The 25,811-nt window shown below is 34.2% G+C and overlaps 2 protein-coding genes and 2 long non-coding RNA genes across 4 annotated transcripts; 2 read left to right on the top strand and 2 right to left on the bottom strand.

Moving 5' to 3' along the window:
• Positions 1–8,752: 8,752 nt before the first annotated feature.
• Positions 8,753–9,862, top strand: LOC124435166. Its single transcript, XM_046985116.1, has 3 exons — positions 8,753–9,367; positions 9,454–9,695; positions 9,762–9,862. The coding sequence occupies exons 1-3, from the start codon at positions 8,877–8,879 to the stop codon at positions 9,860–9,862; spliced, it is 834 nt and encodes a 277-aa protein (XP_046841072.1). The 5' UTR covers positions 8,753–8,876.
• Positions 9,863–9,898: 36 nt separating this feature from the next.
• LOC124433730 lies at positions 9,899–10,461 on the top strand. Its single transcript, XR_006944590.1, has 2 exons — positions 9,899–9,957; positions 10,041–10,461. It is a non-coding gene; the product is annotated as an uncharacterized LOC124433730 (long non-coding RNA).
• On the bottom strand, positions 10,171–23,494 carry LOC124433733. Its single transcript, XR_006944595.1, has 3 exons — positions 23,483–23,494; positions 11,994–12,003; positions 10,171–10,246 (listed from the first exon to the last, which is right to left on the bottom strand). It is a non-coding gene; the product is annotated as an uncharacterized LOC124433733 (long non-coding RNA).
• Positions 10,408–11,486, bottom strand: LOC124433726. The gene is made up of 3 exons (XM_046983513.1): positions 11,323–11,486; positions 11,040–11,202; positions 10,408–10,923 (listed from the first exon to the last, which is right to left on the bottom strand). Exons 1-3 carry the CDS (start codon positions 11,474–11,476, stop codon positions 10,647–10,649), a joined length of 594 nt encoding a protein of 197 aa, XP_046839469.1. The 5' UTR covers positions 11,477–11,486; the 3' UTR covers positions 10,408–10,646.
• Positions 23,495–25,811: the final 2,317 nt, after the last annotated feature.

Raw genomic sequence — 25,811 nt, 5'->3', positions numbered from 1 at the left:
GACTTTGAAGAAGGCCAAAGCACATGCAGATATGATGCTACCTCCTGAACCACAATCCCTTGTCGAACAGTATTTGGCAGGAAAGGAAAGACCCTCAAATGAGCAAATTGAAGCCAACAAAAAAGCAAGATATAGTACACCAGCTCTACCCGAAAGTTCACAAGGGAGCAGACCTCACACAAATATTTGTAAATGTAAAGGAAAATGTGCCACCTCAACGTGTGATTGCAGTGCATTGGGATTGTTATGTCAAAATAAATGCAAATGTAGAGAGGCGAAGTGTATCAATCGAGAGTAGAGTTCAAACATAAATTTATTAAAAAATAAAATAAAATATTACTGTTTAGATATTTTGGCGTATTAAAAATGTGTATAAAGTCCGTCTGGTGACGCGAAGCGTTTTTGTATGCTAGCATCAATACAAGCAGGAAATGGTCTTCGATGTTTATTCCCCCAAATTTGAAAAATCCACCTAGAACATCTTTGATATGCGACTAATCGATACAGCTCATATATTCTCTCCAGATCCTCATAAGACTGGGGCCAATTTTCTTCAAGATACCGACACACGTCTATCTTTAACAAACTTTCTGACAGAATATTGTCCCTAAATTCTTGGTGTGTTGTCAAGCAATACTCTCCTTGAGTTTTTATTTGGCCTAGCAAAGCCTCGTACTCATCGTATTCAAGCGCTTTTTCGTGGCAACAAAAAACACTCGATTGCCTTTTTCGACAAAGTACAATGTCCACACTTACACCAACTTAGAGCTCGAAGGAGCCAAGTAATTGCTCTCTCAAATTCAGCATGTATTTCATCCTCCGACGAGAACAAGTCGCTCTGCTCACTCTCCTGTTCGGAACCGTTTTCTTCGCTTGTTTCGGCCATTCCATTTATTCAAATATCGAGTTTACTGGTATTTATTTAATAAACTTGACGAGTCTCTTCTTGGCGATGAATTATTCAAGTTTTCTTGCGACGAAATCAAGGATGAGCTCAATAAAAAGATTTCAGCTTTGAAGACACTTGAGAAAACATGCAAAGAACCAAAACCCCAATCTGACCTCGAAATCATGATTTCTGAAACAGACCTGTTTGATGCTATCCACATTCATCATACCCGAGGTTTTCTCGCGACGAAATCAAGGAGCAGATTGGAAAAAAGATTATAAGTTTAAAGAATACGCTAGGAATGGAGCACAAGCCTGAAAAGAAGCCTAAATCTCATCTGGAAGAGTGGATATCTACAACAAAGCTGTTCGATGAAATTCACATTCACCATTCGTTGCTGTGTTGTCAACTTGCGTACAGCTGTAAAGACCCCGAATACAGAATGAGCAACCTTGAAGAAATAGAGAAAAAACATTTACTTAGCAATGTTTATGTTTCTTATGAAAACGAGGACGTTCCTAAATATGTGATGGCAAAGTGTGGTAATGTTATCTATGTGAGCTTCAAGAGACTACAGTCTTACACCTGGCCCCGCTTGGAAACTAACTATAGAGGTGAAATTTATTCATGTAAGTGTAGAAGTGTGCAGGAATGTCTGTAGTGGCCAACTGATCGGTCGTAACTTTGAGAGTGAAGTAATTATGAAAATTTGCCTTCAGATATCAAAGTATAATGTTTTGCGAAGTGAAGTGAGGCGTGAGTGTTTAGAAATGGTTTAGAAATTTGAAACGCATGAAAGGTGTCATGTTTCATTGCATGAAAAAGAACAAAAGAAGATTTGAATAAAAATCCCGATTACATTGTTTCATGTACACCTGTAGCAGCCTTGTACCAAGGCGCTTTGATGTTTTGCTTTGAATTAATTGTCGTTTATGCAGGAGTTAGAATAAACGTGTAAACCATGCATTGCTTTTGATCACATAAATTGATTTTATAGTGAACAGCCATAGGGTTTATGCCTAGACATAAAGTCATAAAGTAAAAGCTAAATATTTTCTTTATGAACGATGCTAAGTGTAATCAGATGGGTGATTTGATGAAAAACATAATGGATGTTTCTAATTTCGTCACTGACATTGTTATTTGTCTAACTTGCCTAATGGTTGCTGCTGATTTTGATCAAAACATGAAATCTTGTCTATATAATGTACTTGTAATAATCTAGAGAAATTTTGAAAAATTTTTCTTAAAAAACATGTTTTAAGATGAGAAAAAAGAAGCTGAGAAAATCCCTTTGAAGTATTTCGTCAGAGCATTTTTTCAAAAGAAACGGATCATTTTTTCAGGTAAATTGTGAGATTTGAAATTCAAAATAACTTTTATTAGTTGCACAGACACACCAACCACTTAAATCATTTCTTGACGATTTGATCAGATTCTCTGTAGGTTTGGCTTAGTATGACCTATTTATAGTTGAAAGCTATCACAATACACTATCATTATTCTATTACTTTATGTTTTTGAAAAGCCCATCCATTACCTGAATCATCAATGATCATTATTTTCTTAATTAATTGTAATTGATGATTATAACCCCAGCTCTACCAATATTTGAAAAGCTTTGTCATGTCTTGTTGTATGCTTTATCTTTACTAATATTTACATCATAATAACATGTATTCTCCAGTTTTTAGGTGTCTGCTTTTTTATAGCTATCCTTGTTCTCACCATTCTAATCCAATTTTTGCTCAAAAAATTCTTAAAGTATTTTTCCATTTCTTTCTTAACTCTCTAGTCTTTAAGACTTCTTGATTAGTATCTGATCGTTTTTTTACATCCAAAGAATTTGTAGCATACTGGGACTGCCTGTTTTGGTGTATTGTAATTCAGATTTTTTTCAAAATTCATAGTCTTTTCTCTCTCATTTTCTTCATTTTTACTTTTGAACTCAGTATCCTTGCATTCATTTAAACCATATACTTTACGTCACTTTGTATTAATTGTTCAGTCATGCTCATAAACCGCAGAGTTACGTAAAGGGAAGCAGTAAATACGTAGTTTGGTCAACCATTGTATCCGTTCCCATGCGGTTAACACCCAAGGAACAGTTAGTGACGTTAGTAGAATTTCCTTATATACTTTATATAGTTAGATTAGATGAATTATTTTGACCAATAATATTATTTGCTAATTGTAGAGAATATTATAAATACTGCCTTGTAAAAATAATAAAGATCAGTTCATTCACTAAGTTTACTCGTTGTTGTTACTGAAAGAGAAAAGTATAATACGAAATTGAGATATGGCGAGTAACACGAACTCAACATTAATAACTATGCTTTGTCATTTTCCCACAGTTGTTTCCCACTTTTATTGTACTTTATGTAATCTTTGCATCAAGCTATTATTCATCTTGCTTTATTTCTTTCGGGCCCGAAGCCCAAAACTCTTGTAAATTTGGCAAGGCCAACTATGGCTAATGGACAATGGCTTTCTAAACTCCATATCCTGCTTTTTAGTGGAGTTTGAGCTTTTGTTTTTGCCATTGAATTAGGGGGTTAACGCTAATCTTGGCTTTTTTAAATATTATGTGCAAATGTTTTTTTTATTCTGTCATTTATAGGACATTCCAGTGGTGGAGCAATTGCATCTTTAGTATTGATCTTTTTACTGGAAGAATTCAAACAACAAGATGAATCATATTTAAAATCTCGGTTTAAATGTCTCTCGTTTGGCTTATTGCCTGTGGGTGACAGTAATTTAACACAATATGTGGAGTCAATATCTGGAGCAAAGGATTGTTTCTTTAACATTGTCCAAGCTGATGATGTTATTCCAAAACTATTTGGCACTTTTAATGGTACTTAACTTGAGGTATTGACTTTTTTAACTTATTTTTCTCATCTATAATTGATTAGTTTAAAGAATAACCCAGAAAATTATTGATTGTTCTTTGTGCCTGCTTATCAAATTATGTGCATTTCTTTTTAATAAAATACTTGCATTGTAAGTGCATGTCTGCAAATGATAACAAGCAATTCATGTATATAATATAAATTTGTTGACCTGCAAAGAATAATTGCATTGTCTTTACAGAATCTGTTGTGGGATTTTGTTGAGAGAGTCATCCAAGAGTCCTTTGATACACTTGATGTAAGTTTTTCCAAATTGCTATCACAATAACAAACATAAGTTGTCTATATTCAGGTTAAGTTTTCTATAAACTTTTACCCTCAAACCAAAGTCTTGCTTCAATTCCTAGTAAATGAGTGGTTAGGTTAATCCAACTTCCTTGGATTGGACGTTTAATATTGAAAAACTCAGAAAACGTCCGATTTTAGTGGAATCAAATAATGTTAACAGATAGAAACATCAAACAAAACATCATGATGCAAAAATTTTTTAGGGTTAATCAATATTCTAAAAAATCTAGACGTTGCAATAACCAATAGTTACCATTCTAAGAATATATCTTTTAGGGCGAAGCTAACGAGACTTTTTAGGGAAATTCATTTTTGTGAGTTATGTAAAATCTAATCAAAATTAAAAAATTTAGTGGGCTAGAAAGTTTTGATCTGTGCAAAATCTTTAGAAACGAAAGCTTATAAGAACATTTTATTGCAAATTTTTCAAAATGCATTGCCGATCTTTAGACTTGTCTTTTTGAATGTTCAGTTTCGCTTGCTCGGAACAATATTTGCATGTAATAATGTATGTAAAATTCATCCAACTACTTGATTTTTTTTTATTTTTTAGGACCCTTTTCCCGATGTTAAAAAGTTTTTTAAAATGATTGTTGAGGAAGCAAAGCGTGCAAGTCCTGTTCTGAGAAATTTAACTGGCTTCGATCGCTTGAGTATTTTTGGAATTTATTATATCCTTCAAAAAAAGTCCAATGGATCAAAGTTTGAGGTTTTGGCTGCATCAGAGGCTAAAGATCACTTAACCATCTGCAATTACGATAGCATTCTGAGCATATATCGGCAATATGTTATTAACGTAAGTTACGTATCTTTAATTTAATGTAACGTATGTTGATGATAATGTTTAAGCCGCTTATTTGGGCATATGATTTATCAATATGCTGCAATTCAACATAACAAACTCATCCCTGCACTTGCAATTAGAAAGTTTCATTGAGGAATATAATCAATTAATCAGCAATACAGCTCGTCATGGCTTGATTTCTTGAAGCCCTTTTAAGTGCATTAATGAAAATTTTAAATTTACTTTTTCGACAGCATAGCCTTTAAAGGTACGTGCACGAAGTTGAACTGGCTTTTGTCAGAGGTCAGCTTCCTGACCTAGCCTGTTACAAACGGACAAGCAACAATACTATCGACGTCAATGAAATCATTCCAAAAATATCTGTTGTTCATTTCGAAAATTTCGGTAAAGAGGTTATCATTAAGGTATCTGGTAACGACATGTGGTTCGTACACCAGATGTCTGTCACAACAGTTGATTTTGATGGTAAAAATTTGCCTGTGGACTTCGTTAGATCGACTGGTTCTCAAGTTCAAACAAGAATAAAGAAAAAGAGCATCACCTACGAAGAAAACGTTTGTCTTCGGATGAAGACGCATTTCGAAAACTCCAATTATCTTGAGTCATTTACTGTTCCTGCAAAGACAATGGTACGTGAAAATCATGAATTTTCAAGTAATTTGCACGGCCTATAAGAGTATCCTGGTCAAGAATATATGTTGAATGAATTCGAACCTAAAATAAGATAAATTGAAATTGACCAGGGTTTGGGATGAAATCCTAGTAATTTCAGAATCACTTAAGCAGGATACTGGTTGAAGAAACATTCAAAATCGCGAAGCACATACTTAATACGGTAGAAAACGTTAAAATTGGTTTAATTTAACAAGGAATACTGGTTGATCAATTTAACCAGAATAACGTTGGTCAACTTTACCATATAGTGTTGGTCCATATGAAATAATTTCTTGGTTGAAATTTTACCCCAGATTGTGTGTGTCTTCATCTCTTGACAAATGATTACACAATTAATCCTCTTCATTAAATAATTTAATTTTAGACCTATTCTATTACTCGAAGACAACAACAACTTGCTAAACTTCGTCCTTCCGAAGTTATTGAATTGGCGTATATAAGTGCTCTGCTGGAAAAAACACACAAAGCTAATTGCTCCATTAAAATGAAATCCATCCAAGACTTTTTAAAAAATGCTGTGTCTGTGGTGCCAATTGAAATCTTTTTCATACTATTGTTGAGAGTGAACTAAATGTAATGCTGGATTGCTGCCAAATACTGTCTAATTGCAAAAGTATTCCAATGGCGGTTGCAGACTCCGAATTTTCAGAAAATGCTATAAAAAATGCATTGTTTCATTTGCGTTCTAATCAGTCTATGATGAAGAGCGTTCGTCCTGATTTGGCTCCTAGTGACAAATATTTTGCCTTTTGGCTTTTGCATACACAACTCAGATATCCATTTTACAAGTTTGAAAATGATAATTCTCCTAAACAAGTATTTATCGAACGAGTTCCATGGGAAATGGTTAATCCTTTACTGAACAAGGGTATTTCGAGCGTTGTCACAATTCTAAAGCGTTCAAAACGGCGCCGCAAAAGAAATTCTGCAAGGAAACGAGTGCTTCTCTGTAAAACTGATCTTAAGGTGCTTTTTCCATCTTCTGAGTGCCAAGACAAAGAAAAAACAAACACGTGTATTAGATCGCCAATAACTTTGCTGATTGAAGGGAAAAAAATAATTGAAGAGTTAAGCGAAGAAATAACATCCGATGCATCATCACTTTCTTCTGGAGTTTCTTCTTCTTCCATGAACAGTAAGATGCTGGGTACTTTAAATATTTTACGGAGTGAATTCAAAACCTGTAGCAGCTTACTTGGCACTTTCATGCAGTCTCAAGTGCAGATTCTTCTCGAAAAAGCTGGTAATCATAGTTATGTGAATGAGTTGGCCAAACATGCTAATTCATTTGGATTATCCGTTTGGGGACTGCTGATAGAGCCTTTCAACATTTTGGAGGATATGATGAAATCATCTGGAGAGTTTGAACAGTTTTTTATAAAATTTTCTCATCGCATTAATGAAGTTCGCCAGTTTATTTCCTCTATCAAAAGGTATCAGTTTCCTGACTACGATGAGAAGTTAGAATTTCTTGTTGGTAGCATGAAACAAGGGGTTACTTGCAATCAGAAGTGTATCAGCTACTCTCTCGAACGCCAGATGGAGCGTCAGTGTAGAAAAAGGAACATATTCCCGTGGTTATAATAATATACATTGATATATTTCTCGACTGTGATTGGTCTTTAAGCTAAACTATTATATGTTGACGCTTTTCTTTTACAAATCACACGTAGATAATTGTGTGAAAGTACTCACTCTTATTTTAACTTTGCGAAATGTAGCGAATATCCGGTTAAATTGAAGATGTTTACTTGATGTGGACATTTATTTATATTTAGACAATCAAAAAGAAAATCGGATTGCCAGAAAGCAGCAATCAACGTGATTTTAAACTGTCAGTGTTGTCCTTTGACTACGATTCCTACCTCAATTCTGAGAAGTGGAAAGCAAAGCTGCGTAAAGTTGGTCTTTGTGATAAACTTGATGTGGGTCGTTGGATCGCAGAGAAATTGGAGGATCAGTACGAGCTACATGATCTCTCACAGACTTTTTTAAAATATATCGAGAACAAAGAAAGCAGCACTTTACATCCATGTCTGGTAAGTTTGCTTAAATATAATTCAATCATACCAAAAAAATTACATTTTTTATTAAAATTTGTTTTTCTTAGAAAGTACCTTTATTTTTAAAGCAAAACAAAGAAACGACAAAGACTAAAAAACGAGGAAAAAGTGGGAAGAAAGCAAAAGAAAAGGAGTGAGTATGAACATATTATAAACCTATCATTTAACACAGGTTGCACGTCATTTCATGTTGACTACGAGATAAATGAACATGTCATATCTATAGGTAGACGGGTTACAATGTGGCCTCGATAATTGTGTCGGCCAACATTCATATATTGATTTGCAATCATATATTTTAATTCATGCATTAGGCTCATTTGAAATTAATTGCTTTCTACCAATTATAATTTTTTATGATTAGTTGACCGAAAAATTGTACATTTTAAATTTTTAGAAAATGAAATCAATTCATGAAGATTTTTTATCAAACAATCGAGCATCTGTAACCTCTAACAATCGTTGTTACAAAAACATGCGTTTAATTTACAATTTGCAACTATAGTACTCTTTACATAGTAAATGAATTTGACTCGCGTGTTATTGTTCCAATATAATAAGATGACGATGTTTTCAATGAAACATAAGTGTTGATACGTGAGAGCACACTCATCCATCGAAACTTATTCAAAGTGTTTATGATTTGAAAATTCTGTATCTAAATTATATTTTAATGAAAAGAAAGCTTTTCTTTAGCAGAGAACGCACGTTTCTATTTGTTTTAAATTTAAATTTGTTCATTTTGCATTGCATAATGAACCGTTGGAACATATCAAATATCCTTCGCTTTCCTTGAATGCAAAGTTTTGCACGAATGCCTTGAGTTTTAAACCATTGACACTTTACAACAAAGGGAACACAATGGTGACAAAAATTCAGTTGAACAAGGTGGAGGTCAAAGCATTTTTTTGAACCAAAACTTTAAAACTTTTCGCACAGAACATTTTGCACAAAAGTTGTATCCAAAATTTCTTGATTTGAAACAAAATGTCATAAATTATTTTATTTATCTGTTTTAAAACATCGATTCACTGAAATTAGGATCAATGGAGGCGTTCCTTGAGTATATATAACAACAGCAAGCGCACAGAAAGAAAGTACATTAAAGATAAAGGCTGAAACACACTGTGCAGTCGCTTTAGTCGCGCGACTAAAGCGAATTGATGCGCGCGCGTTAGTCGCTTGAACGTCAGAAACACACATGCAAAAGCGAGCATTGCGACCAAATTTCGACTATCAACATGGCGTCTAGTCATCAGGCTAAGTTACTAGCATCTGTTTGCATTTTGTACGAGCTGGAAGAGGTTGAAAAACGGAAAAAAAATGATAAAATGAAAAGGTGGTGGGTTCGTCAATTAAACAGGCAAAGGAGAACACAAGGAGATTTTCTGCACTTGGTACAAGAACTAAGAACCGATGAGGAGCAGTTTAATTTGTATTTTCGCATGAGCCCTCAAATATTTGATGAGCTGCTGGCTTTGGTTGGTCCATCTCTTCGTAGGCAAGATACTCAAATGAGGCAATCAGTTGGACCTGCTGAAAGACTAGCAATCACATTAAGAAGATTGGCTACAGGTGATAGCCCACAGTCTATAGCATTTGCTTATCGTCGTGGGGCTAGCACAGTTCGTGCGGTTGTTTACGATACGTGTAATGCACTTTGGAGAGTTCTTGTCCCCACATACATGAAGGCTCCTTCGCAACCTAGTGACTGGAAGAAAATATCTGAAGGGTAAAGTTAAAACATGATTATGAGAAAGGGTTACTTTATTGTAGACTTGTAGTGACACTGCATCATTGTTTGTTGTATGTTTTCAGATTTGCTTATACATGGAATTTTCCAAACTGCATTGGAGCACTAGATGGAAAACATATCGCTATTCAGGCTCCGAGAAACTCTGGATCTTTATATTTCAATTATAAAAAAGACTTTTCCTTGGTGTTAATGGCTTTGTGCGATTCCCAGTACAAATTTATCTTTGTGGATATTGGTGAAGCTGGAAGATGGAGTGATGGGGGAGTTTTTGCTAATTCACAATTTGGATCAGCTTTTTTAAATGGTATCATATCTCTTTAAAGTATTCAGTGTTGAAAGTAGTATTCACCTTACAAATTTTATTTGATAGGTGAGATGCATCTACCTGCTGATGAGCCTTTACCAGGAACAAATGAAAGCCTTCCTATACTGTGGTTGCAGATGAGGCATTTCCTCTTAAAACCTGGATGATGCGACCTTATCCAGGAAGGGTACTGGATTGCCTTCAAAGAGAGTTTTCAACTACAGATTGTCAAGAGCTCGGCGAACAATAGAAAACACCTTTGGTTTGTATTTACATGCTCATTTTCTTTATGGAGTTTTGAATCAAACACTTTTCAATATTCTCTTCAATTGATATTTGTATCAGGTATAATGGTATCCAAGTGGCGAATACTTAAAACAACCATTATAGCAGAACCAGAAAATGTGTCCAAAATTGTCAAGGCTACTTGCATTTTGCACAATTTCCTCCGAACACGCCATGTTTCCTACAGTCCAGCTGGTTTCACAGATACTGTGGATCCATCTGGAAATGTTCATGAAGGGTCTTGGAGGCAAGAAACAACCCATGTGCTTGAACCATTAGCTCACAACAAACAAAGAAACTACAGTAGTGAAGCATCCAAAATTAGAGAAAAGTTTGCCATGTATTTTAATTCAGAAGTTGGTCAACTTTCATGGCAGCAAGAATATGTGAAAAGAACTCATTGATATAATTTTATTTTACTTTTTTGTTGTAATATAGATAAAGCACTATTATTTTTCATTATATTCAATGTCAAAAAGAACATCCTGGATTCTTTTTTTAGCCAGTGCTTTAAGGTAATCAGAAGGAAGCTTTCTGATTTGTAAAGCTATGCTTCTGCCAAAATGTTCATACTCGTCCATTGATGATTCAGTTGGGGGAGATGCTGATTGTTGAGTAATTTTTTCCAAACTGCTCAGCAACCGCAGCTGGTATTCGTTAGGACCATCATCTTGAGCTTTCTTTCTCTTTTTTTTTTGATCGTGTTGGTGGTGCCGATGGTGTTGCTGCTCTAGATGATGAAGCTGAGGTGGATGAAATATATGATGGTGATGATATGGGTTGGAATGTGATTGAGTGCGAAGTTGGATCGACTGCTTCAGAAAACTGACTGCTCTCCAGATCATCTACTTCGAGTGTCAATGTACCAATGCTGTTACTTTCATCTGTAACTTCATTGACTGATTCATCTTCAATTACAGTGACAGACATGTTAGTTGATGTTCTATATAAAGAATTAACACTTTTGAAACCCACGATCATAATGCTACTTTACACATTCAGCCCTATACAGTAACACAATAATAACAGGAGACATTAATGTTAAAATGTATGCCTTACCGTCGGCGCTTTCTGTAATCGTCCAACCATGTCATCAAACCCCAAAACTCCCATGATGGTGTGGATGAGGCTGGAGCTCCTGATTTTATGGCAGCATCATTTTTCTTTTTGTACCTCACGTATACGTCCCTAAGGCTTTTCATTTTTGCCTTGAGCTCCTCAACTGATAAAATTGATAAAACAAAATTATGCTCAATATCTCAAACAATCCAAATTTCAACAAACAACATGTCTTATCACGGCATCACTGAAAAATATCAAAGATAAATAAATTGCTCCTTACCTGTTCCTGTAAAGCCAACAGCTCTCAGATCGTCTAGAATTTGATGCCACGCATTCACTCTCATCGGCTCATTTTTATAATTTCTGTCCGCAAGATCAAATAATACTGGAAAATTGCGAAAAGAATTTATGAGCACTTCTTCGTAACCAGCCATCTTTGTTCACGTTAACTTTGTAAATTAGCATTTTGAGCAAGGAAATAACCAATCACAGGCAAGCGACTGAAGCGACCAAGGTCAAAAGTTCAACATGCTAAACTTCCAAAGCGACTAGACTCGCGACTAAAACTACTAGCTTAGTGACCGCGCAATTTGGTAGTTTTAGACGCGCGACTGAAGCGACTGCCCAGTGTGTTTCAGCCTTAATTAAGTCTGTGAATGATATGCCCATTGGAATTCCTCGAGCCCCAACATCATATTTCTCGTCTTCAATATACATTTAGTTGTTTTCACATTTCCCAAATAACTTAAATCTCCAACGAATTATCAATTTTATACAAAAGGTAGATTTAGTGCAATGTATCGTGTTAATGTAATGTCATACACAAATTAACAGGACTCATAGTAAGTAGTACTAACTACTAACTAAAATGCCCATCTATATCTTTTGCCAATTTATATTCATTGTCTGATAGGCGCAAAGTATGCAAAAGTGGATTACTGGGAATATAACCTCTGCATTACTTGCGAGAATTTTTTTAAAATTTAATGATTTTCATTTCAACAAGGCAAACGTTTTCCTGCCTGGTCATGAAAACCATTTGGGCAGCTGTGTGAAATTTTGAGTTATCCCGTTAAAATATGTTTTCTATTCGTTTAACCTGGCGAAGAGGTGAAAAATGTGATTTCGACTAAATATTTCTACTCCTGTAAATGCATGGAATCCAATTGTAGCCTTGCATTTCTTTCAAACCCAAACGAGTGTTCAAAGGATTGATGACTTGTGTTGTGACTATGAAGAGGCTGATACACAAGTGTTATTACATGCATCTCATGCAACAACATTTCAGAACATTATTATCAAAAGTCCTGATACTGATGTTTTTATTTTATTGATCTATTTTTGTTTAGATATAAATCTGCCACATTATTTTTTTAACTGGCGCTAAAGAAAATGCTTGTCTCATGCATGTTGCCAAAATTGTCGAAAAGCTGTCAAAGCTCTTCGAGAACTTGGAGAATATTTTGTAAGCACTAAACAACTTCACAAGAGGCTGGAGGAGGTAAAATGTAAGATTTACCACTCAATGGCATGGGGGAATTGTCATTATATTGTTATTTTTATATTTGTATCCCATTTGTATTCTCAGCATAGTTTTGAGAGATATATCAACGAGGTTGAGCTGCTTTGAGAAAGCATTGCCTTCCGATGTATCTTTTGAAGAGAAATACAATTTTTTCGTTAATCGATTTTATAAAACACCGACTTCATGCAAATCGACCACATGGAAACGGAACAGATTAATTTTCTTTGCTCAAGAAAATACGGAGCTACGACCCGATCCTATGTTGCGATGGGGTGATATTAAGTACTTACTGAATAAGACTAATGCACTCCTTGTTTCTCTTCTTCATGAAGACGTTCCTCGACCAAGATTCGGAGGAAGTGCAAAAAGAACAACTTTTCCTGCATGTGAGACAGACCTACAGGTGATTTATCCATCTTCGGATAAGTTTGGCGAAAGCAAGACGAAGATTCGTTGTAGTAAAGCTCCAATCACATTGCTAATCGATGGTAAAGAAAGACTCCAACAACTGAGTGAAAAACTAAATGTGGGGAGCTCCTTTTGTAACGCGAATAACGAGACGCTGAACGTTTTGTATGACTTGCTTAATGATTTTGAGACTTGCAATGCTCTACTTGGTGAATTCATGCAATCCCAAGTTCACATCCCTCTCGAGCAAGCTGGTAATGACAAGTACGTTGATGAATTTGCCAGACATGATGCCAAGTCAACGGGTTTATCTGTGTGGGCATTGTTGATTGTGCCGTTTAACTATTTGCAGCAAATGGTAAGATCATCTGAAAGGTTTGGAAAAATTGTCATTGAATTCTCTCGTCGCATTAACGATTTTCGGGAGTACATATTTCCTTCCGAGGAACTCGAGTTTCCTGACTACGACGAAAAGTTAAACTTTCTTGTGGGTAGCATGAAGAAAGGAGTTACATGCAACAAGAGTTACATCAGTTATTCTCTCGAACGGCAACTTGAGCGCCAAGGCAAGAAGAGGAACATTTTTCACAACACTCCAATTGAAAATATTCTTCAACAATGGAATGCTAACTTTGAGGAAGAAACTTTGACGCTAGTGCCATACGAGTACCGTCCACTGATTGCCTGATGGATCAGATGGTCATTAATGATCAATTACCTTAGAGAGAGTTTAGCCAAGTAGTGCGCAGTCGGTGTTGTGGGACTGGTTAATTCTGGGAAATCAAAGTTTGTCAGCTCCATGCTTGAAGTACAGGTAAGAACTTCTGATACTTTTTCTGAAATAAAATATGCTTCATGAAAATACCCCCATAATATTGATCTTTTGAAACATTTGTTTTGAGAACATCTATGAAAATTGATCTTTCTACGTTAGACAGCGAGTGGAACAACTAATGAAAGACGTAACACATTTCCTTTGATTTATAACTTGGATGAACACATCAAAGGTTTGGATGTCATAGATTTTCCTGGTGTTGATGATCGTGATGAGTCAATTCCGAAAATTGCTGAATTGCTGTTTTGTTTGACTCGGATTGTCGTATTTGTTGTCGATTACAGGTGACGAAGCTTTTCTTGAAATACTTTTTTTCAACCAAAAATATTTCGGTATATTGTTTTGATTCCCGTCATATAAGGTGTCTTCTCAACACATGTTTGATTCATAGAATTAATAAGCTGATATAAAGCCTCCTGGTGACGAATGATATTATGTACACCTTTTTTCAACTTACCTACTCTTGAAATCGACATTTTGTAAAAAAAATTTATCTGAAGTACTGAAGGCAGTAAGAGTTTGCAAGCATTCTATGTCAGTATATGAAAGTCTCGCCGTTTTAGGAAAGTCCATACAGAATCAACGAAAATATGGCTTTCCATACTTGAGAAAGAAAATGTTCCCGTTCTTATTTGTTTAACATTTGCTGACAGACTTTTTGCTGAATTAATGGGGAAAGAAGGTGATTGTGGCATGGAGACAATAAAAGCTAGAGTGGAGAGTCAATTGGAAGTATGGTTTGCATAAGATATATTTATGAAAGATGTACAGTAATTTTTGATCACAACCTTACTTTTACAAAATGTCGCAGTTTAATGCACTCAAGAAAAAATACACACTAGACCTAAGGCAGAATTCTACCTTAGCATTGTTCGACCGAAATTTGAAATCTTCAACCAAAATAATTGAAGTTTTATTTTCACGGTTTTTACCTTCACTTTGATTAAGAGAACATAAGTACGCAGAATACAATGAAAGTTACAATCGTGAATTTCTTACAACATCTTGGTTTGTAGTGACTATTTATCACACAAATGACCATAGTTCGACCCCTTAAACTACAACTGTCTGTTTTTATTAAGTGCATCAAGACTAAAATTGGATTGCCAGAAAGCGGTCATCAACGCTACTTTAAACTGGCTGTGTTTGCTCTTGACAATGATTCCAAACTTAATACTGACGAGGGGAAAGCAATGCTACGTAGAGTTGGTCTTTGTGATGAACTTGACGTGGGCCGTTGGATTGCGGAGAAATTAGATGATGAATATGAATCACACGAAATCTCACAGAATATTCTCAAATACATAGAGAACAAGAAAAGCAGTACTATAGACTCGTGCAAGGTTGGTGCATTATTCAATGTAAAATGCTGTGTCTAAATTGAAAAGGGTAATCGTTTCAAGGAACTAACTTGGAAGAAGCGAATTTATTTAAATAACTTTATATAACTTTTTATTACTGTCTGTTGTTTTCAACATTTAGCTACAAAACTAAACTTTCTAATAATTGATAATTTCAATTTTTTATCTTAAGTAACCCCGTGTTTAAGTGTATCTAAGAAGGAAAACTGGTTCATAAAAAATAAAGTCATAGCAAAGAAGAATGAAAAGAATTGAACAAGTTGAAGCTTCAAAGTTATGTTTTTTCAGTTGTCGCCATTTTTGTTCAAGATACTTTTGTTCCTCCAAGTTGTGTGTATTTCACTCGTTATATATAATCATCTAAAATAGTTTTGCTGTTTTCTTACTTTGTAATTTTCACTAAATAAGAGGCAATGCATGATCACGTTTTGTGTAAATAATCAATGGCGCAGCATTTTTTTTTGGAAAAATCATTCAAGACCCTTTCATTTTTTGTGAGATTGCAACAATTGTTTATTACTTTTATGGACACTAAAATTTGTGAATTGTTCCTTATTTTGTGCGTTTGAAACAGCAATCTCTTCACTCATCAGTTTTATGAGTTCTTGACAGAGTTCTTGACGTGCTACAGCAAAGAATTAGCAATTATTTATCATAAATTTGGAATGTGGGCCAGTTTTTTTATCGAAAAAGTATGGAACTATGAGGTTTGCGTTTTCAAATCTTTGTGAAAAAATCCTGTTTCATAAAGAGAGAAAGATTTTAATCGTAGGAATAAAGGGTATAATTATGGACAGCGCAATGTTAATAATTACGGAAAGGGCTATATTCATATATGCATGTTCTACTTTCTTAGTTTGCATTAAAATCAATTGTGATTACGGTATATTACTTATAAAGGACCATGACAAATGTATTTACTGTATTTAGATAAGACTTAGTCTATTTCACGAAATGAGGATCTTGTAAAATATATATTGAGAGACAAAATACAAAGGTCATTCGTTTACGAATGACAAACAACAATAAAAGTTGGGTCCAGGCCCCTTATTACTCAAAGATTATCCCATTATGCTCTAGTATTGACAAATTTGCCACTAAACATAAGAAACCATTATCGAACTGCTTAAATTTCTGTGTATTTGTCGTCTTGTTCTTCTTTACTTGTGTTTCATATTTGTATTATTTTTGTGCCTTCTTTTGTGATTTTTTCTACACTTTAGTGTTAAAAAGCCAAATATTTTAGCAAGTTTAAAAGGAATTTAGAAAAGATCACCATTATTCATTTCTTTCGAAATCTGTTGTTCTCACGGTCAGTGAACACAAAAATATTTGCATAGCGGGTGTAGAAAGTCGGGCAAAATGTAAACCCTGCTACATTTCTTCCTACCATTATGTAAACTTTTTTTCTGTTTTTGTGTATTTTTTTGTTTATTTTCTGTCCATATTTAAAGAACAACAGCACCAACAAACATCAGAAAATTTTTTAACTGGTTAACAAAACCTACCTAACACTGTTTCCAAATATAGGGTCTATTGTCTTGTATTGTACATCTTTTGTATATTTTCTGTCTATTTCTGTTCTTTTTTATTGTTTTTAATGTCTTTACACGATGTTAGTAATGAGCTTGCTATTGTTTCAACTGCACTATTGAATATCAACAAGGGAATAATGGGTAACGTGACTGACGTCAAACATTCGACAACAACGATGTTGCCTAAATTTCTGAATTGAAATCACAACGGCTTATCAATGGATTAATTCATTTAATTGCGATTTGGGAGAAGTAATCAACACTGGAGTTTGGAATTAAGGTTCCTCGTTACTTCCCTGTTTGAGTCTAGCCTTTGCAAAATAATCACCGTCCGATCATTCTTTATCGCACTGACTGTTAATTGCTGGTGCAGGAATACGAAGATAAGAGTTATAAGTTTCCTTCAGCGCTTTGCAGTGTTTGGTACGAGCTTTTGCAAACATCTTGAGATGTGAAGCACAAGAAATCATATTTCAGTTTGGTGTCTATGCACAGAATAGATACATAACAGAAATGCCACTCAACGAAAAATCCCTCCCCTACTTGTACCAAGTTCTTAAGTGCGCATCTTTTGCGTCCACCATTACCATCGAGTTCTATAAGGTTAGCACTATTTTCCACCCAGCAAACCGCCCTTTACTTTACACAATCGGAAATAAATTAAAGATGGCGGCTAATGGGAAAGAACCAAAAGCTAAAAGGAAACCATGCATGCACTGGTGCTAGGTCGTTTTGAGATGGCGAGTAATTTTATATTTTTATAATACAGTTTTTAATATCAACATATGAAAATATTTACAGACAAATGTTGCAGTATAAATTTTCATGCAACCACCTTAAGTTATAAACTTATAATCCAGGCTGGAAAATATGTCGTTTTTCGACGATTGTGTAAAATATTATATAAAATATTATATTGTGTAAAATATTATATTGTGTAAAATATTATATTTCAGAGTAAAGGGCGGTTTGCTGGGTGGAAAATAGTGCTAACCGTTCTATAAGACCTGGAGAGGAAAAGGGGCCTGGACCATTGAGTTCTATAATAACTGAAGGGGAAACGTCAACAAAATTAGTATAAATTATTAGCGCGCGGCCGCGTGGTCAAAAACATGGCGGATTTTGGTGGTCAAAGTCAGCGGAGAGACGCGGGCTCATGAAATAAAATTTTTGTCGCCCACCCTGATTTGACCACCACGATTGCGAGTATAGAAAATATCAAAACTATTTATTTTCCTAACATAAACACTTTTTTAAAACTTTATTTATTAAACTGCCAACTTTTGTGGTTTGCGGATGCTGAATTAGCGACAGAAAAGGGAACATTTCTTGACTCCGGTAAGTAGCACAGTATTAGTATTATTTACTATTTTGTTTTTAACACGATACTTGAAGAGTGTTTCTACTACTAAGTTTTAATTTAAAGTTATTTTGGTCCAGTCTTGTTTGTTCTTCACTTAATCGCTCGCCAGACGTGGCGAAGCTGTCAATTTTTATCGAGTTTTGCATCCATCTTGTATCATGATCAAGGCATCAAGCTAAACTCTCCTGATTTGAATTGAGTTTACCTCCCAAAAATGGGGCATAATTTGTTCATGTTTTTTTTTTGAAAAGATGAAGGGAAAGTTTACAACAGAGTTGTTTTGAAATTGAATGCAGTGCCATGCAAAATTAATGAGAACTATGGTATATGTTGTATAATAAAAATAACTATTAAACTGTTTGCCTGCTCAATTTGACTGACTGTATAGTGTAGACAATTATAATGCGTTTGGAAAGTTGAATTTATGCAAACAATTTTAATGTACTACTTAGCGTTTGTTGTTAACAATAAATACTGTAAACGAAGTATTTATTGTTGTAGTAAACAGGTTACTACTTCAAAACCAAGATAAAAGTAGTGTGTTGAACAATGTGCTAAGATTTGTTTCTGCCTTGAAATTTTTGTTCAACAGTAGCTTATGATTATATCATTAATATGCATGAATAATTAAACATATTATTTTCTCATCTCATTAAATCCATACTTGGTATGATTCCAGGTGATCCACAAATTCACATCGGATGCATTGGTTACAATGAAGTTGAATGTAGAAGAAGCAAAAATAGATGGCAAAGAAATTCTTTGTGTCTTATGAAGAATTAGTAGAAATCAATAAAAAGAATTCTTTAAACAAATTGTAAACAAATTTAAATTTGCTCATGGTCAAGCAACCTAGTCAAAGAAGCAAAGTCTGTCTTCAACATGTGACCTTTCCAATTATTTAGTTTCTTTGTACAAAATAGTCTTTTCGAGAAACTTGATTTGTAAGTCTTTCATTGATATTTTTTACCAAGAGATAAAAGGAACTAATTCAATGGCTTGATGTAAAATACAAAGATTTAACAAGTTGTTTATCATTTAATTCCCAAATGTTAGTTTGTACATATAAATAATTAGTATTGGTAGCTGTAAGTTGTTTAAGCAAAACAGAAGAGTATTAGTGCTCGAAGGGGTTAGCATTTTTGAAAAATTATATCTTGTTCATGACATATATTACACAATTCCAAAAAACTGTAAGTAATGCACAATAATATCTATAGAACTTGATAAATTTCTTCACCTACACTGTCAAATAACTATTTTGCCTTCATGCAGCAATAGACAGTGTTTTTGTCAGAGAAACCAATGCACTTTAGTTTCCAAGTTTGTAATTTCAATGGAAAATTAATGTAGTTCTGTTCAGTAATAGATCCAAGATTCTGCCAAGCTGTTTACAAAATACAAATTACCAAGCAACAGTGTCATGGTGTTTTGAATTTTTTCTTTTTGTAGCTCTTCTAGTTCAACATACTTTCTTTATGAGTTTTCAGTAGATTTATCAGGTAATGACAATACACTTATGATACGTATCCATGGTAAACTTTCAGTTGACTTATGTCGTAGGACTGAAGCAAACATTTTCTCGCTTCCTTAGGAGCATTTTTACACAGATTTATCCATTTGAAGCAAGAAAAATAGGTGCACCAAACTGTTTACAAACAGTCAAACACACAAAAGCATGAAATAATGTATAGGTTTGACGAGATTGACAGGTCTAGTAAAGAATGCCGTTTGATTTTCACTTTTAAAAGGCTAAAATGTCATAAAATAACTTCAATGTTACATCCAAAATATGCGTTTCTCTACCGTCGATCTTCTTTATTTTGATGTGTGTCTGTACTGTGTTTATCACGCAATGCTGAAGCATTATTTTCACATGATATGCTGTCGGTATCGTAATTGTTTTTTTTCTCACTTGTTTCGTTCATACAAACAGTATTAGAAATCAGGAGGGAGTGAATATTGAAAAAAATTTTTAAAGTGGAAGTTTTGACCACCAAAATCCGCCATTACCGCCCAATGAACTCCATAACAACTGGAAGGCTAACTTGGACGCCATCTTTGAAGCCTGCATGAGCGCCGCCATTGAAGGTACGAAGGCGAAATACATCACTTCGAAATTGCCGGATTTTTTGCAAAAAACAGTGGTCTTTAAGCCAGCTTAATGTCTAAAAACCTTAAACAGTGTTTGGACTTTAATATAAAACAAGTTTGAACGACATTTGTACATGTTTAAGCTTCTTTTTAGAAGGATGAAAAGCGAACTTTGTTTTGACACGTGAAAACATGTCTTATAACTTGAATACAAAACTGACACCCCTCGTTTTTTTTCATTAAAAGGATGTAAAATGCACTTGCCTAGCCTTATAATATTGTTTGAATCTGTGAAAATGAAGCTGTCAGGGCAAAAAACGCTGTTTTTCGGTAATTTTAGTGTTTCCGAGCAAAATTAGCTCGCCCCAGTCCTTTTTGAAAGTTCAGAGCATAAACAAAAAGAAAAACACTTTGCAAAATATTTCAAAAAGTTAGCAAAAAAATATTTTGAGTTCGTTTTAAAAAAAACTGTCATGCCATATTATTGTGTTATTATTAATTGCACCATTAAAGAGACAAAAGGGTCAATACCCACTTAAAAAAAAGACAAAAACACAATTGACACTCCATATTCATAACTTTTGAAACACTTAAGTAAAAATTGTAATGTAATACAAGTATGAAAAAGATTACTAGTCTAATATTATAGAATCATCATACATTTTCACAAATATGACCAAACATTTTAAACAAACATCCTAAAATTTATTATATTACATATACATTTATCATTAGAGGATTACAAGAAATAACTAATTTTTCAATCAATATGATATACTATAAAATTTTGATACATGATATAGCTTTGCTTGCTTTATAATCATTTTAAAACCCTGTTTCAAACCACTGAGGATGAGGGTTGCTTCTTAGCATTTATGTAAAGCAGGTTATATTAGCAATACTTGTCATGTTGTACACTTGGCTATTTATTTATAAGCATGAGCTTGCTGATAAAATGCTCAATACACAAATATGAATGCATGTCAAATCTTCCACCAGTTCTTAAGAAGTGGGAGAAGTAAATGACAAGAACCAACAATCACCCACAATTCAAAATTTCAAATCATCACTTTCGCACATTACAAAAAGACCATGTGAAATTCTTACAAAGCAAGTCTAACTTTGAAAGCAATGAAATTGTTATGAAACATGTTATATTAAGTGGATTGTGTGTATTTTGCACAGCATTCAAAGATACAGACTACCTGTTATCAGTTTTATCTTAAATTTTTGGTCTTTCGACGACAAATGAGAAATTCATATGTCGAAGCAAGTTCTCCCTTTTATGTTTTATATAATACAGCGTTACGTATACAAAACATGTATTGGAACGTCCACAATGCATCTTAACACATTAATAACCAAATTGTGCTAACGGTTTTGAAAAAAATAAAGCATTTAGGCTAGCATTCTATTCCCAAGTTAGCAGTTTTTGCAAAACAATCCGTCACGCAAATAAAACAGTCCACACGAGATGCACGCGAAGCGGCAAATCAGCTTCTATGTGGCTTCAAACAAGTCTAGGTTTGTTTATAATGAGTTAGCCTTCCAGTTGTTGTAGAGTTCACTGTTACCGCCATGTTTTTGACCATGGGGTCCAGGCCCCTTTGCCCCTCCAGGTTTTATAGAGCTCAATGGCCTGGACCCAGTGGTCAAAACATTGAGCTCTATAAGACCTGGAGGGGCAAAGGGGCCTGGGCCTCGTGGTCAAAAACATGGCGGCAATGGCGGATTCAGTGAACCATTGAGTTCTATACATTGAGTTCTATAATAACTGGAGCGGCTAACTTTACTGGGGCGAGGATGCCAAAAAAATGGCGGCCAACGGACGTATTTCCGCTGAAATGATCGCTTTGCAGAAAAATAATATTCTCGACCTCCCCCTGGTGTCTGTAGTAAATTATAAAGAATTTTTCAAAAACAAACACGATATCACAGAATATGGATATCGTTAGTTCCATAATCTGTGACGTTTCTTTTTTGGCATTTCTTTTATAATGCCAACACTTCAATCGTTCAATTGTTGGATGTCGTAGTTTCCACAAAAAGGAACATATCGCTTCTCACAGGTGAGGTAGTTGTTTGTTTTGTTAGTCCGCCAACGATTGAAAAGCAATTATACATGCATTTGAAAAGCCATAAAATACATATTAAAGATCGTATTTTTTAAGACTGACTTGAACGCCAAATATACTGATGTTTTCCTGTTTATAAAACTCTGTATACTTGTAAAATTCTTATAAAATTCTGTATACTTTTCTGTCATTTGTTAATGCATGAAATCGTAAATTTACCCATCTATTTGCAAAATAGTTTCCCTAAAGCAAAAAAGACACTGCACACATTTTGCTCTGTATCAAAAATGTGATCTGGTATCAAAAAGAAATGATCAGCCCCAACGGTACCCATGATTTGGAGCAGAGCTTGTTATGTTCTATTTGCTGACAACGAGTAGATCAAGGAGTAAAGATGACTGGAAGATGTTATTGACCAGGCAGAGTCTTAAAAAATGATAATGCTGTAAGGATAATTGATTTATTGTCTGCCCTATCCAGAGTTATTTAATTTGATTGTGGTCAAATTCTATGGATGGAGACAATGGATTCACTAAGGATGCCTTGAATGCTTTGAAGTTAAAGTTCATGATCCAAAGAAAGATGGCAAGAAGGTTGTGTGTGTTTTGATGCTTAATGAAATGTCAATTCACAAACATGTAAAATGGAAGGCCATAAAGTTTGTGTCTATGTAAACATTTGTACTGAGATTGATGATGACTCGATGCAGATGTGAAGCTTCAAACTGTATAAGCCATTGGGTTTTATGTAACTTAATGTTTAAATCATGTCATATCTTTATCAAAATATTTTAGTTGAGTGTTGTTTGAATGTTACTAATATCTAATGCACTATACTGAAGCATTAAAGATTCAGTGATGAAACCTTTAAAGTTACTGTACTGTATATTTCTTATATATTTCTTATATTTCTTCAAGAAAAATTTGAGCTTATTTACCTATTAGAGTACAGAATGGAGATTTATCATATGCATTATTGCTGCTTTTTAAAGAAAAGTTTTTCACTTTTCAAAGCTTTTCTACAAATTTTTGCTTCTTATTTCTTATCATGAGATTGATGATATAGAGGTAATATAATCCAATAACTTTCTAATTTCTAAAAGCTTTTAAGCTTCTAGCATAAAAGTACACTATAGGAATGTAATTCATTTGGTTTTATTGCCTTGCTATGACATATCTACTTGCACTTCATCATTCTTGTATGAACAAAACACCAGATGTGGATACTCAGAGAACAAAATGCACTACCAACTGCTTATGAAATTTATTATTGAGGTGAAAACTGTGTTAATCATTCAAATTATAGTGCACTTATATTGCAAATATAGGAAAAACAAAACAAAGTGAAAAGAAAGGTAGAAGTATTAAAACTACAAATGAATTATAAACACCATTGGAAGCATAAGTGTTTTGATGATTATTTGCATTTTGCCCAATTCATATATCAATACAACAAAATCAAAATGTGCTACAACTTCACAAGTATTTGATGCAGTTGCACTTCAGAACATCACAAAAAGGTTACTTAAAGTAATTTCTATACAATATTGTTTGTTTTCATTTACCAAACCTATGCAGACTTGAGTCTTTTTGAAATTTCATATGAAACTCAATTACAGAAAATCCGTAAATATCCAGAGATTTAATATGTACTTTTTTAAAGAAACAAGTAAAAATCCTACAATTGTGGCGAAAAAAGCCATTGCCCATTGCATGAAAAGAAGCAAAATAGCAATGATAACAAATAAGCTAACTTCTCTCTCGTGAACCGTGGAGATGAACTATGATATACTTTTTTGTATAGACTAAAGAGTTTAATCGATCAAATAAGTTTGACGCTGGTAAGAAAACGACGCACATCTGCATTCATACATGTGTAGCCGACATATCGGTCTTTCGTCGATAGTTATAAATGCATCCTCGTAGGAGCAGATAACTGACAACCACAGTTGACTCGCTGTTATGAATTTAAGGTTTTTACATTCATTTTCATCAAAAAATTGCTTGCCGAATCCCAAATACACACATACATTTTCCTCACTCTTTCCTCAGGAGGGAGTGGGAAATTGTGAAATTTTCGGAAAAGCGGTCAGTTTCGGTAAATCTCAGCGGCAAAGGACGAAATCCGCCATTTTTTTGGCGTCATCAGATATCTAAGGCCGCGCTTGAGATAGCCGCTCTAGTTATTATAGAACTCAATGTATCCAACCCATTGAGTTCTATAATAACTGGACGGGAAACGTCAACAAAATTACTATAAATTATTAGAGCGCGGCCGCGTGGTCAAAAACATGGCGGATTTTGGTTGTCAAAGTCAGCGGAGAGACGCGGGCTCATGAAATAAAATTTTTTCGCCCACCCTGATTTGACCACCACGATTGTGAGAATAGAAAATATCAAAACTATTTATTTTCCTAACATAAACACTTTTTTAAAACTTTATTTATTAAACTGCCAACTTTTGTGGTTTGCGGATGCTGAAATAGCGACAGAAAAGGGAACATTTCTTGACTCCGGTAAGTAGCACAGTATTAGTTTTACTATTTTGTTTTTAACACGATACTTGAAGAGTGTTTCTACTACTAAGTTTTAATTTAAAGTTATTTTGGTCCAGTCTTGTTTGTTCTTCACTTAATCGCTCGCCAGACGTGGCGAAGCTGTCAATTTTTATCGAGTTTTGCATCCATCTTGTATCATGATCAAGGCATCAAGCTAAACTCTCCTGATTTGAATTGAGTTTACCTCCCAAAAATGGGGCATAATTTGTTCATGTTTTTTTTGAAAAGATGAAGGGAAAGTTTACAACAGAGTTGTGTTGAAATTGAATGCAGTGCCATGCAAAATTAACGAGAACTATGGTATATGTTGTATAATAAAAATAACTATTAAACTGTTTGCCTGCTCAATTTGACTGGACTGTATAGTGTAGACAATTATAATGGGATTGGAAAGTTGGATTTATGCAAACAATTTTAAAGTACTACTTAGCGTTTCTGTAAATGAAGTATTTATTGTTATAGTAAACAGTTTACTACTTCAAAACCAAGATAAAAGCAGTGTGTTGAACAATGTGCTAAGATTTGTTTCTACCTTGAAATTTTTGTTCAACAGTAGCTTATGATTATATCATTAATATGCATGAATAATTAAACATATTATTTTCTCATCTCATTAGATCCATACTTGGTATGATTCCAGGTGATTAACAAATTCACATCGGATGCATTGGTTACAATGAAGTTGAATGTAGAAGAAGCAAAAATAGATGGCAAAGAAATTTTTTGTGTCTTATGAAGAATTAGTAGAAATCAATAAAAATAATTCTTTAAACAAATTGTAAACAAATTTAAATTTGCTCATGGTCAAGCAACCTAGCCAAAGAAGCAAAGTCTGTCTTCAACATGTGACCTTTCCAATTATTTAGTTTCTTTGTACAAAATACTATTTTCGAGAAACTTGATTTGTAAGTCTTTCATTAATATTTTTTTACCAAGAGATAAAAGGAACTAATTCAAAGGCTTGATGTAAAATACAAAGATTTAACAAGTTGTTTATCATTTAATTCCCAAATGTT

The sequence above is a fragment of the Xenia sp. Carnegie-2017 genome, unplaced genomic scaffold (assembly GCF_021976095.1).
Source record: "Xenia sp. Carnegie-2017 unplaced genomic scaffold, XeniaSp_v1 HiC_scaffold_14, whole genome shotgun sequence".
NCBI lineage: Eukaryota > Metazoa > Cnidaria > Anthozoa > Malacalcyonacea > Xeniidae > Xenia > Xenia sp. Carnegie-2017.
This window is presented reverse-complemented; position numbering and strand designations above follow the sequence as displayed.